The sequence below is a fragment of the Pristiophorus japonicus genome, chromosome 3 (genome assembly GCF_044704955.1).
Source record: "Pristiophorus japonicus isolate sPriJap1 chromosome 3, sPriJap1.hap1, whole genome shotgun sequence".
Classification (NCBI taxonomy): Eukaryota; Metazoa; Chordata; class Chondrichthyes; family Pristiophoridae; genus Pristiophorus; species Pristiophorus japonicus.
Genome location: NC_091979.1, coordinates 234,750,814 through 234,763,716, shown reverse-complemented (window position 1 = coordinate 234,763,716; position 12,903 = coordinate 234,750,814). Strand labels below are relative to the sequence as shown.

General features: G+C 47.8%; 1 protein-coding gene across 1 annotated transcript in view; it reads left to right on the top strand.

Annotated features, from left to right (window-relative positions):
* The window catches only part of cdc25d (cell division cycle 25 homolog d), a 64,971-nt gene extending 53,054 nt beyond the window's left edge, over window positions 1–11,917 (top strand). Inside the window, exons 11-13 of the mRNA XM_070876439.1 lie at window positions 5,796–5,929; window positions 8,270–8,381; window positions 11,679–11,917. Coding sequence (XP_070732540.1) covers window positions 5,796–5,929; window positions 8,270–8,381; window positions 11,679–11,819 — 387 coding nt within the window. The 3' untranslated portion in view covers window positions 11,820–11,917. The remainder of the gene's footprint in view (window positions 1–5,795; window positions 5,930–8,269; window positions 8,382–11,678) is intronic.
* The last annotated feature ends 986 nt before the right edge of the window (window positions 11,918–12,903 follow it).

Here is a 12,903-nt window from a genome sequence, read left to right as displayed (position 1 = left end):
GTGTGATGAGACCAAACCTTACAACCGTTGCAAAGACGAGCTATCCATTCAATCTGATTGTTTGCTATGAGGTAATCGTGTTGTTATGCCCAAGAAAGGCAGGGAGAGATATGTACGGGATTTACACAGTACCCATCCCGGTATTGTGATGATGAAGGCCATTGCCAGGTTTTATGTTTGGTGGCGGGACATTGACTCTGATTTGGCGTCATAGAAAGATAGAAAATAGGTGCAGGAGTAGGCCATTCGGCCCTTTGAGCCTGTACCACTATTCAATATGATCATTGCTGATCAAGCAACTTTAGTACCCCATTCCTGCTTTCTCTTCATACCCCTTGATCCCTTTAGCCGTAAGGGCCACATCTAACTCCCTTTTAAATATATCTAACGAACTGGCCTCAACAACTTTCTGTGGTAGAGAATTCCACAGGTTCACAATTCTGTGAGTGAAGAAGTTTCTCCTCATCTCGGTTCTAAATGGCTTACCCCTTATCCTTAGACTGTGACCCCTGGTTCTGGACTTCTCCAACATCGGGAACATTATTCCTGTATCTAACCTGTCCAATCCCGTCTGAATTTTATATGTTTCTATGAGATCCCCTCTCATTCTTCTAAAGTCCAGTGAATATAAGCCTAGTCGAGCCAGTCTTTCTTCATATACCAGTCCTGCCATCCCGGGAATCAGTCTGGTGAACCTTCGCTGCACTCCCTCAATAGCAAAAATGTCCTTCCTCAGATTAGGAGACCTAAACTGTACACCATATTCAAGGTGTGGCCTCACCAAGTCCCTGTACAACTGCAGTAAGACCTCCCTGCTCCTATACTCAAATCCTCTCGCTATGAAGACCAACATGCCATTTGCCTTCTTTACCGCCTGCTGTACCTGCATGCCCACTTTCAGTGACTGATGTACCATGACACCAAGGTCTCGTTACACCTCCCCTTTCCTAATCTGCCGCCATTCAGATAATATTCTGCCTTCATGTTTTTGCCACCAAAGTGGATAACCATCATTTATCCACATTATACTGCATCTGCCATGCATTTGCCCACTCACCAAACCTGTCCACGTCATCCTGCAGTCTCTTAGTATCCTCCTCACAGCTCACTGCCACCCAGCTTAGTGTCGTCTGCAAACTTGGAGATATTAAACTCAATTTCTTCATCTAAATCATTGATGTATATTGTAAATAGCTGGGGTCCCAGCACTGAGCCCTGCGGCACTCCACTAGTCACTGCCTGCCATTCTGAAAAGGACCCATTTATTCCTACTCTTTGCTTCCTGTCTGCCAACCAGTTCTCTATCCACGCCACGACATTAACCCCAATACCATGTGCTTTAACTTTGCACACTAATCTCTTGTGTGGGACCTTGTCAAAAGCCTTCTGAAAGTCCAAATACACCACATCCACTGGTTCTCCCTTGTCCACTCTTATTAGTTACATCCTCAAAAATCTCTAGAATATTTGTCAAGCATGATTTCCCTTTCATAAATCCATGCTGACTTGGACTAATCCTGTCACTGCTTTCCAAATGCGCTGCTATTACATCTTTAATAATTGATTCCAACATTTCCCCCACTACCGATGTCAGGCTAACCAGTCTATAATTCCCCGTTTCCTCTCTCCCTCCTTTTTTAAAAAGTGGGGTTACATTAGCTACCCTCCAATCCATAGAAACTGATCCAGAGTCCATAGAATGTTGGAAAATGACCACCAATGCATCCACTATTTCAAGGGCCACTTCCTTAAGTACTCTGGGATGCAGACTATCAGGCCCTGGGGATTTATCGGCCTTCAATCCCATCAATTTCCCTAACACAATTTCCTGACTAATAAGGATTTCCTTCAGTTCCTCCTTTTCACTAGACCCTCGGTCCCCTAGAAGGTTATTTGTGTCTTCCTTAGGAAGACAGAACCAAAATATTTGTTCAGTTGGTCTGCCATTTCTTTGTTCCCCATTATAAATTCACCTGATTCTGACTGCATGGACCTACATTTGTCTTCACAAATCCTTTTCTCTTCACATATCTATAGAAGCTTTTGCAGTCAGTTTTTATGTTCCCTGCAAGCTTACTCCATACTCTATTTTCCCCCTCCTAATTAAACCCCTTGTCCTCCTCTGCTGAATTCTAAATTTCTCCCAGTCCTCAGGTTTGCTGCTTTTTCTGGCCAATTTATATGCCTCTTCCTTGGATTTAACACTATCCCTAATTTCCCTTGTTAGCCACGGTTGAGCCACCTTCCCCAACTTCAACAATTGTACATCCCTGTCTGGCATATTTTTACGCCGGACAGGGATCTACAATTGTTGAAGTTCATCCATGTGATCTTTAAATGTCTGCCATTGCCTATCCACTGTCAACCCTTTAAGTATCATTCGCCAGTCTATCCTCGCCTATTCACGTCTCATACCATCGAAGTTACCTTTCTTTAAGTTCAGGACCCTAATCTCTGAATTAACTGTGTCACTCTCCATCTTAATGAAGAATTCTACCATATTATGGTCACTCTTCCCCAATGGGCCTCGCACAACAAGATTGCTAATTAATCCTCTCTCAATACACAACACCCATTCTAGGATGGCCAGCTCTCTAGTTGGTTCCTCGAGATATTGGTCGAGAAAACCATCCCTTATACATTCCAGGAAATCCTCCTCCACCATATTGCTACCAGTTTGGTTAGCCCAATCTATATGTAGATTAAAGTCACCCATGATAACTGCTGTACCTTTATTGCACGCGCGCATCAGTGCAACACTTGCATGCAGTTAAGTAATGCACCAGTAGAATCTCCGCTAAGCCTGTGGTCGTGGCCATCCAAACCATGCTCAAGGATCCACATTGACTATGCGGGTCCTTTCCTGGGCAAAATGTTTTTGGTGGTGGTGGATGCGTATTCCAAATGGATAGAATGTGTAATTTTGTCATTCAGCACATCCACAGCCACCGTTGAGAGCCTTCATGCCATGTTCGCCACTCATGGTCTGCCCGACATAGTTGTGAGCGACAACGGATCATGCTTCATGAGTTTTTAGTTTCAAGAGTTTATGAGACTCAATGATATCAAGCACGTAAGGTCAGCACCATTGAAACCGACGCCCAATGGTCAAGCGGAGCGGGCCGTCCATACCATCAAGCAGAGCCTGAAACGCATAACTCACGGTTCTTTGTAGACTCGCTTGTCACGCATACTGCTTGGTTACAGGACGAGACCCCACACGCTTACCGGGGTCCCCCCTGCTGAACTGTTGATGAAGAGAGGTCTCAAGACCAGGCTCTCGATTGTCCACCCTGATCTTAACGATCTTAACATCAGCAGTGGTATCATGATCACACTGCCGTGTCACGCGACATCTCTATTAATGATCCTGTGTGTGTTCTAAATTATGGTCAAGGCCCCAAGTGGGTCACTGGCACTGTTACGGCCAAGGAGGGTAACAGGGTGCTTATTGTCAGGCTCACTAATGGGCAAACATGCAGGAGGCACATCGATCAGACGAACTTGCGGCACACAGACGAACCGGAACAGCTTGAAGAAGACACCATCAATGACCGATTCATTCAGCCATCAGAAGAGCCTGCTGTTGTCAATGAATCTGGATCTTCAATCCCCGACATGGACACTGCCACTCCCATTAGATCGGCTACCCAGCCTCAAGTCATGAGTGATTCGGAGAGCTCAACCAGATCTGGAATTGAACTGAGACGATCAAATAGGGAGCGGAAAGACCCGGACCATCTCAATTTGTAAATAGGACTGATACCAAGATCTGGGGGGTGGGGGGGGGGATGATGTAATGTATGTATGCCTGGGTTTACCTGCCACCAGGGGGAGTGACGGTCAGAGGTCATTGGGCCACCGACACACATGTGCAGCCCTTGTATATAAAGAAAGCCTCCATGTTTAATCCTCACTTTAAGAGCTAATGAAGTAGAGTCAGGTCGCACCTGATTGAGTTCACGGTACTAAACCTTTTGAGTTATTGCATACACAATAGTTCCCACTCCAAATCCTGTTCCTGCTCCCGCGCCCAATCATAAAAACATAACAAATAGGAGCAGGAGTAGGCCACATGGTCTCTCGAGTCTGCTCCACCATTTAATAAGATCACGGCTGATCATCGACCTCAACTCCACTTTCCCACCCGATCTCCATATCCCTCGATTCTCCTAGACTCTAAAAATATGAAAACATTAAATGAGGAAAAGCCATTTAAGAACATAAGAAATATGAGCAGAGTCGGACATTTGGCCATCGAGCCTGTTCCGCCATTCAATGAGATCATGGCTGATCTTCTACCTCAACTCCACTTTCCTGCACTGTCCCCATATCCCTTCATTCCCTTAATATCCAAAAATCTATCGATCTCTGTCTTGAATATACTCAACGACTAAGCATCCACAGCCCTCTGGGATAGAGAATTCCAAAGATTCATAACCCTCTGAGTGAAGAAGTTTCTCCTCATCTCAGTCCTAAATGGCCAACCCCTTATTCTGAGACTGTGACCCCTGGTTCTAGACTCTCCAGTCAGGGGGAACAGCCTCAACGCATCCACCCTGTCAATCCCCCTCAGAATTTTATATATTTCAATGAGATCACCTCTCATTCTGCTAAACTCCAGAGTATCGGCCCATTCTACAAAATCTCTCCTCATAAGACACAATCCTGTTCCTGTTCCCAATCTAGCGTTCCCTGGTGGAGATGGCACGTGTCTGAATGTTGAGTGAAAATGGGCTTGTGTTTGTCCACATGTGATGGTCGAATGGCCTGCCAATTGTGTCGCTGGTCTCGCCGCACACATGAACATTGCCCACTGGGGCAAAGGGACGTAAGGGCGGGCCTGCACCAACATTCTCAATACCTCATTGTTCCTAATGTGATTCTGCTTGTCATCGCGTCAGCCATGGCTCAGTGGGTAGCTCGCACTCGCCTCTAAGTCAGGAGGTCTTAGGTTCAAGTCCCACTCCAGAGACTTGAGCACAAAATCCAGGCTGACACTCCCAGTGCAGGACTGAGGGAGCGCCGCACTGTCGGAGGGGCAGTACTGAGGGAGCGCCGCAGTCGGAGGGGCAGTACTGAGGGAGCGCCGCACTGTCGAAGGGGCAGTACTGAGGGAGCGCCGCAGTCGGATGGGCAGTACTGAGGGAGCGCCATACTGTCGGAGGGGCAGTACTGAGGGAGCGCCATACTGTCAGAGGGCCAGTACTGAGGGAGCGCCGCACTGTCGGAGGGGCAGTACTGAGGGAGTGCTGCACTGTCAGAGGGGCAGTACCAAGGGAGTGCTGCACTGTCGGAGAAGCAGTACTGAGGGAGCGCTGCACTGGCAGAGGGGCAGTACTAGTACTGAGGGAGTGCTGCACTGTCGGAGGGGCAGTACTGAGGGAGTGCTGCACTGTTGGATGAGATTTTAAACTGAGGCCCCGTCTGCCCTCTCAGGTGGACTTAAAAGATGCCATGGTATTATTTGAATCAGAGCAGGGGAGTTATCCCTGGGAGTCATGGCCAATATTTATACCTCAACCAACATCACTAAAACAGAATATCAGAACATTGCTGTTTTGTGGGAGCTTACTGTACGCTAATTGGCTGCCGTTTTTCCTACATTACAACAGTGAGTACACTTCAAAATGTACTTCATTGGCTGTAAATCGCTTTTGGATGTCCTGAGGTCATGAAAGGCGCTATATAAATTCAAGTCTTTCTTTTTTCCTTTATCACGGTGAGTGAAGTGTAATTTCTTCCATTCCGGGCATCCAGTTCATTCTGATGACTTTGCCCCATGTGTTTTGCAGGGAGCCCTGAACCTGTACACAGAGGAGCAGCTCATCAACACCTTCTTCCCAAGTCAGGCATCGCCTGGTCCCATGAGGAGGTGCAGCATCATCATCTTTCATTGCGAGTTCTCCTCTGAGCGAGGTCCTAGAGTGTAAGTGTCACTAACACCCTGCTGCTTTCGTTCTCTCCATGTCCCCTCATCTCCCCTCTCTGGCTGGGCTCAGTCCCACACATAAGAACATAAGGGATAGGAGCAGAAGTAGTCCTTTTGGCCCCTCGAGCCTGCTCCGACATTCAATGAGATCATGGCTGAACTTTTACCTCAACACCGCCTTCCCGCCCGATCCCCATGATTCCCTTAGTGTCCAAAAATCTAGCGATCTCTGTCTTGAATATGCTCAATGACTGAACATCCACAGCCCTCTTAAGGCAGAGAATTCCAAAGATTCATCAACCTCTGAATAAAGAAACTTCTCATCTCAGTCCTAAATGGCCGACCCCTTATTCTGAGACTGTGAACCCTGGTTCTAGACTCCCCAGCTAGGGGAAACATCCCAGCATTTACCTGATCATGCTTCTTAAGAATCTTAAACGTTTCAATGCAATCACCTCTCATTCTTCTAAACACTTGGAAATATTGTTGTAGTCTCCTCAGTCTCTCCTCATCCTAGGAATCAGTCTAGTAAACCTTCATTGCACTCCTTCTAAATCAAGTATATCCTTCCTTAGATAAGGAAACCAAAACTGTACACATCTTGGGACCTTGTCCCAAAGGTCCATTGTCTGTGTGTGAACCTAGGAAGTGAGCATTGGGAAGCTACTGACCACAGGAGACATCCCAACTGAGCCAAAATCTGATCTCGCCTTCACCCAACGTACACACACACACACACACACGTGCAGTTCTAGCAGGGGTCACTGAACAGTGACCAGGAATGGTCAAATTGCTCTTTAGGTGTCAGCTGTGGCTCGGTGTGGTAGCACTCTCACCTCAGAATCAGGTGGGTTCAAGTCCCACTTCAGAAACTTGAGCCCAAATATCTAGGCTGACGCTCCCAGTGCACTGCTGAGGGAGTGCCGCATTGTCAGAGGTGCTGTCTTTCAGATGAGACATTAAACTGAGGCCCCGTCTGCCCTCACAGGTGGGCGTAAATGATCCTAAGGCACTATCCACTTCGCACCCGAGCCTTTAACCTCTTTTTACACTTCCTTCTCACGCTTTTTCTCTCCCTCAATGGTCAATATCTAACGTGTTGTAAAATTATTGTGAAGCGCCTTGGGACGTTTTACTATGTTAAAGGCGCTATATAAATAAAAGATTCGAAGAAGAGCAGGGGAGTTATTCCTGGCATCCTGGCCACTATTTATCCCTCAATCAACATCACTAAAACAGATTGCCTTTTGTGAATATTCTGTAGCAGGTTTGATACACCTGAGGGGCTTGCTGGTCTCATTTCAAAGGGTAGTTAAGGGTCAACCACGTTGGTGTGGGACTGGAGTCACTTTTAGGCCCAGACTGAGTAAAGACAACAGGTTTCCTTACTTAAAGGATATTAGCGAATCAGATGGGTTTTAACAACAATGTTTCATGCTCACCATTATTGATACTAGCTTTTTTGTATATTACAACTGAATTCAAATTCTCTAACGGCCATGGATGGGATTTGAACTCGGGTCTTTGAATTTTTAGTCCAGACCTCAGGATTATTAGCCCAGTGACATAACCACTAAGTTACTGTTGTGTGATTGCGCTTTAAAAGTCGTGAATAATCGACAAATAATAAAGTAAACTTTAGACATCCCTCACGGGGTTTGAAGCTGCGACCTTGGCATAGAATACAAGAGCAGGGGGGTTATGCTTGAACACTCGTTAGGCCACAGCTAGAGTACTGCGTGCAGTTCTGGTCACTGCATTACAGGAAAGATGTGATTGCACTAGAGAGGGTGCAGAGGAGATTTATGAGGATGTTGCCAGGACTGGAGAATTTTAGCTATGAGGAAAGATTGGATAGGCTGGGGTTGTTTTCCTTGGAATAAAGGAAGCTGAGGGGAGATTTAATTCAGGTGTATAAAATTATGAGGGGCCTTGATAGAGTGGATAGGAAGGACCTATTTCCCTTAGCAGAGAGGTCAACAACCAGGGGGCATAGATTTGAAGTAATTGGTGGAAGGATTAGCGGGGAGTTGAGGAGAACTTTTTGGGGGTCTGGAACTCACTGCCTGAAAGGGTGGTAGAGGCAGAAACCCTCATCACATTTAAAAAGTACTTGGATGTGCACTTGAAGTGCCGTAACCTACAGGGCTACGGACCAAGAGCTGGAAAGTGGGATTAGGCTGGATAGCTCATTGTCGGCCGGAACCTAAACGATGGGCCGAATGGCCTCCTTCCGTGCTGTAAACTTCTATGATGCTTGGTGTTAGCAGCACCCAGCTCAAGCCGACTGACATGATCCCCATGCAAAGTTTATTCCAATTTTTTGTTTCTCCCCAGTTGTCGGAATCTCAGGAGAATGGACCGGATCACAAACGTGTATCCCAGGCTGTGCTTTCCGGAACTTTATATATTAAAGGGTGGATACAAGGAATTCTACCAGGAGTTTAAGGTAACTCAACTGGAATAGCCACCAGTTAACAGGGCTAATGGGCAAGGTCGGGCGCAGCTGATGTGATGTGTGAACAGATGGAAACTCAGCAGGCCGGGGCCATTAGAGGGAGCAGCGTGCGGCGGCATACCACTGCAGGGAGCAGCGTGTGCTGCTGCAGGAGGGCGACGGCTGACTGCAGTGCGGGCAGGTGCAGCAGGAGCGGCGAGGTCAGAGCGAAAGAGCGGCAAGAGTTCGTAGAGGATTGTGATCGGGGCCCAGGAGAGGCATGAGTTCGGGGCCCAGAAATGGCGAGGGCCCAGGGGCAGCACGGACCAGCCCACACTGCGATATGTGTGCGCACTAGGCCCATGCAGCAGAGCTGGTCTCCAGTCATCTTGGTTAATCCTTGCCACTGTACCAAAACCTAACTCTGTCAAGCCCGCGTGGTAGCTGTCGTGCAACGGCCACCACACGTTAAAAAAATCCATGCACAGGCATCCTCCACCCTTCAAGATTTAGTTCAGGATCCAGAATATTAAGTCCTTCATTGAAACACCTGTGAACTCATCCCTTTTCGGCGTGGAAGCAAGTCATCCTCGTTTCGAGGGATTGTCTATGATGATGATAAGAGAGCGAGTGACAGAAACAGAGGCCTTGATTTCATCAACTGTGGTGGGCTCAGTGCGGACTGCCATGCATGCATCGGTGAGTGTGCTCACAGGCTTGTAGAGCTGCTGCCACACGGTGCGGAGGGGAGCGGGCAGGTCAGAGGGCCGCCTCGTGGGATTGCTCCTGGGCCTGGCCAAGATGGCCATGAACAGGTCCAGGCAGCGGGCGGCCGAGGGGGTCGTTCAGCCCGACTGCCTGCCTCTCTTCTGCGGCTACGTTCGAGCCAGGGTGTCCCTGGAAATGGAGCACGCGGTGTCCACCAGTACGCTCGCGGCCTTCCGTGAGAGGTGGGCGCCAGAGGGACTGGAGTGCATCATCACCCCCGGCAACCACATTTTTATTTGATCTGCTAAGTTCCCTTAAAGTTTTATTGTTAATTTGTGGATTCTAGTGTCTCTTTAATAAGGGGCCACTCGGCTTTGTCTGTTAATTTAAAACAGCTGTGGAGCTGCTGCATTGTGAGTGGCTTAGCCAGTCACGTGATGTTCACAAGACTCAATAAAACCCCAGCCAGTTGGGTACGGGGATTCCATGATGAGACAGGTGGTTGTGAGCCCGGTGGATGAACTGGTAATGTGTCGTGTGATTGTTAAACCTATTGCTAATAAACCAACTAGTTCTTAATATCAAGCTGTTGCTATGAATTCTTAAGCAAAGAACCCATGAAGCAAATACATTACACGGACGAGGTAGATTGCAGACTGCAACCCTGCTCCCGGCTCCATCCTGCTCTGTGAGATGAATCTTCCGTTGATGGGGCCTGTTAAGTTTGCCCTGTGAGGTTCCAGGTCAATTAAGTGGAAGCGTGTCTGGTGACATCATTTGATGACGCATCATCAGCCGGTTTCCTTAAAGGGACTGTGTCCACATTCATTTTGACAGTTGTGCTGTCAGTGTTCTGCAGCATTGAGGTGCTGCAGTCACTCACAAGCACTGCACAGCTGCACCCAGGCTCTCCCATGACTCCCTCCAGATGCTTATGGAGGAAGTCACTGCATGCAGGGTGAAAGGAGTGGCTTGGTCATTGCAGGGATGCTTTATGCTGTTGATGTGTGGTGGTGCCAACCTGCTGCATCATGTGGCAGCCAGAGTGTACAGCGTCAAGTGAAGTAAATGTGGTCATGGTGAGGCCATCCCTGGTGTCCCGGGCAGCAGTGTGGTCGGGTGCCGATGTCCTGTGTCCTGTGCAGCATCAGGTGATTGCTGAGAAGGTTGGTGTTGTCGGTGTGCCTGATGATGTTGGGGCTGATCGTGGTAGGATTCTGAGGACCAAGGTGAGATTTTTTTCAAGGGCTCCAATGCTGCGGGAATAGATGGCAGCTGAAGTTGAGATGACAGAAGCGATCTTTCAATGGTGAGAGATGTTGCGCAAAGGAGGTGACAGTAGATTGAGAGTTTACTCAAAACACTTCCAACAATCCTAAAGCTGAAAAATGTATTTCATATCCTGAAGGCTCCAGCTTCTAAGATTGGAAAGTGAAAGCTGTGAAATGGTAGCTTTTATACCATTTTTGCAGCTGTCACCTATTCAGAGGAATGGAAAAACATTGAAAACCCGACCTACTTACCTGACGTGATCCCTGAGTGCCGTGAAACTTGGCAAAAAGCTGAAAAAATGGTAAGTACATGGTAAAATGCTGTTTAAGTACCTTTTAACTAGCTCTTAACTCTGTCAATTGGCTCGCCTGCTACTTGGTGACGGGTCTGTAAAACGCAGACAGACTCGGCACTTGGGGAAACTGACATGGGGGCAGGTTGACAGTGGGATCCTGTCGCGCTGTCAATCTTTTGTATTTTGACAGCGGACCCGCCTCCAAACCTGTCCTGAGTGCCGGTAAAATTCGGCCAGAGAGAGTGACAGAATTGGAAAGAGTGTGCAAGAGTGAGAGTGACTGAAAGAGTGTGTGAGAGGGCGAGAGAGTGATAGAATCAGAGAGTGTGAATAGAGAGACAGAGAGGGAGCGAGAGAGAGGAAGAGAGATAGAAAAAGAGATAGAGAAGGTGAGACAGAGAGAGAGAGCAAGAGACATTGAGATGAATGGAGAGGGCAAGCAAATAATAGAGGAAAACAGACAGTGAAAGACAGAAAGAGGGAGAAAGTATGAGACAGAGAATGAGAGAGCGACAGAGCCACTGGAAATTTCCTTGGAGTTTCTCCCGATTGACGATTGGCGCAAACCTTGATTATCTGGAGCTTACATTGATCTGCCACTGAAGTTGCATGGGCTGATCGGGAGAAACCGCCGAAGACATTGGTGGTGAGGGGGAGCGAGAGAGAGAGTGTGAGATATAGATAGAGGGAGACAGAGAGAGAGAGAGAGAGAGATATAAACTGATACAGAAAGCGAGAGGGGGAGCTAGATAGACTGATATACATAAAGAGTGAGTGAGAGACAGAAAAAGAGAGACACAAAGGGCCTTGGCGGAGACATACAGAGTGAGAGAGAGAAAGGCAGATGGAAGGTTAAAGAGAAAAACAGTGATTGAGAAAGAGAGAACGGAACCAAGGAACGAGAGAGAGAGAGAGAGAGACGGGCCAAAGAGGGAGATAGTGCGCACCAAGGCACGTGATGAGCTATGCGGAGCTGACTGTGTGCTTCCTTAATCAATGCTGCCATGTTTTAACCCTGTTTCTCTGTCGTGTAGACACTCTGTGAACCCCAGGGCTACATCCGGATGCACCACGAGGACCACAGAGAGGAACTCCGCACAATTCGCAGGAAGGTGCGCTCGATGGCCGGAGATCGCAGGCGAAAGGAGCACTTCAGAGTGGCAAATGGGCGCTGAGAGAGGGGCAGAGGTCCCAGCTCGGGAACTGACCTTTACTGCAATAACTTTTCAGGACTGTAGTCCCAAAGCACCGCTCACGATCGGTGTCGACCTGCCCTGGCAGTGGCTCCTATCACACCAGTCAGAGTCTTTGCTTGGAGGCTGAGAACTTCCCGTATTCAAAAAACAAAAGATTAAGCACCTCTGAGTGAACTGGGAGAACCTTACCTCTGTATCCAGTGTCCCATCAAACATTCCCAGGGCAGGTACAGCATGGGTTAGATACAAAGTAAAGCTCCCTCTACACTATCCCATCAAACACTCCTCGGGCAGGTACAGCACAGGGTTAGATATCGACTAAAGCTCCCTCTACACTGTCCCATCAAACACTCCCAGGGCAGGTACAGCACGGGTTAGATACAGAGTAAATACATGGGAGCAGTTCAGGGCAGTGTCCTAGGCTGAACCATCTTCAGTTGCTTCATCAATGACATTCCCTACATCATAAAGTCAGAAGTGGGGATGTTTGCTGATGATTGCACAGTGTTCAGTTCCATTGGCAACCCCTCAGATAAATTAAAAATGATAATGTCATATTGCAGTGCAATTTTTGATTATTTTCTTTTTCTTTATGGGAAGCATTTGGGAATGGGTGATGTTTTAATGTTCTGTTTTAAAACAACTGAATTTGCACAGGTTTTTTTTCTTAATAAAAAGGCTATTATTGCTTGCATTGAAGATGTGTATTAATGCTAGATGAGCCAGTTTTTGGCAGGTCACACCTCACTGTCTATTTGCAGTCCGTGTGGTGAAGGTGTTTCCACAGTGCTGTTCAGGAGGGAGTTCCAGGATTTTGACCCAGTGACGATGAAGGAACAGCCAACAGTCAGGATGGTGTGTAACTTGGAGGGGAACTTGCAAGTGATGGTGTTCCCATGCGCCTGCTGCCCTTGTCCTTCTAGGTGGTAGAGGTCGCGGGTTTGGGAGGCGCTGCTGAAGAAGCCTTGGCGAGTTGCTGCAGTGCATCTTGTAGATGGTGCACACTTCAGCCACAGTGCGCCGGTGGTGGATGGGGTGCCAATTAAGCGGGCTGCTTTGTCCT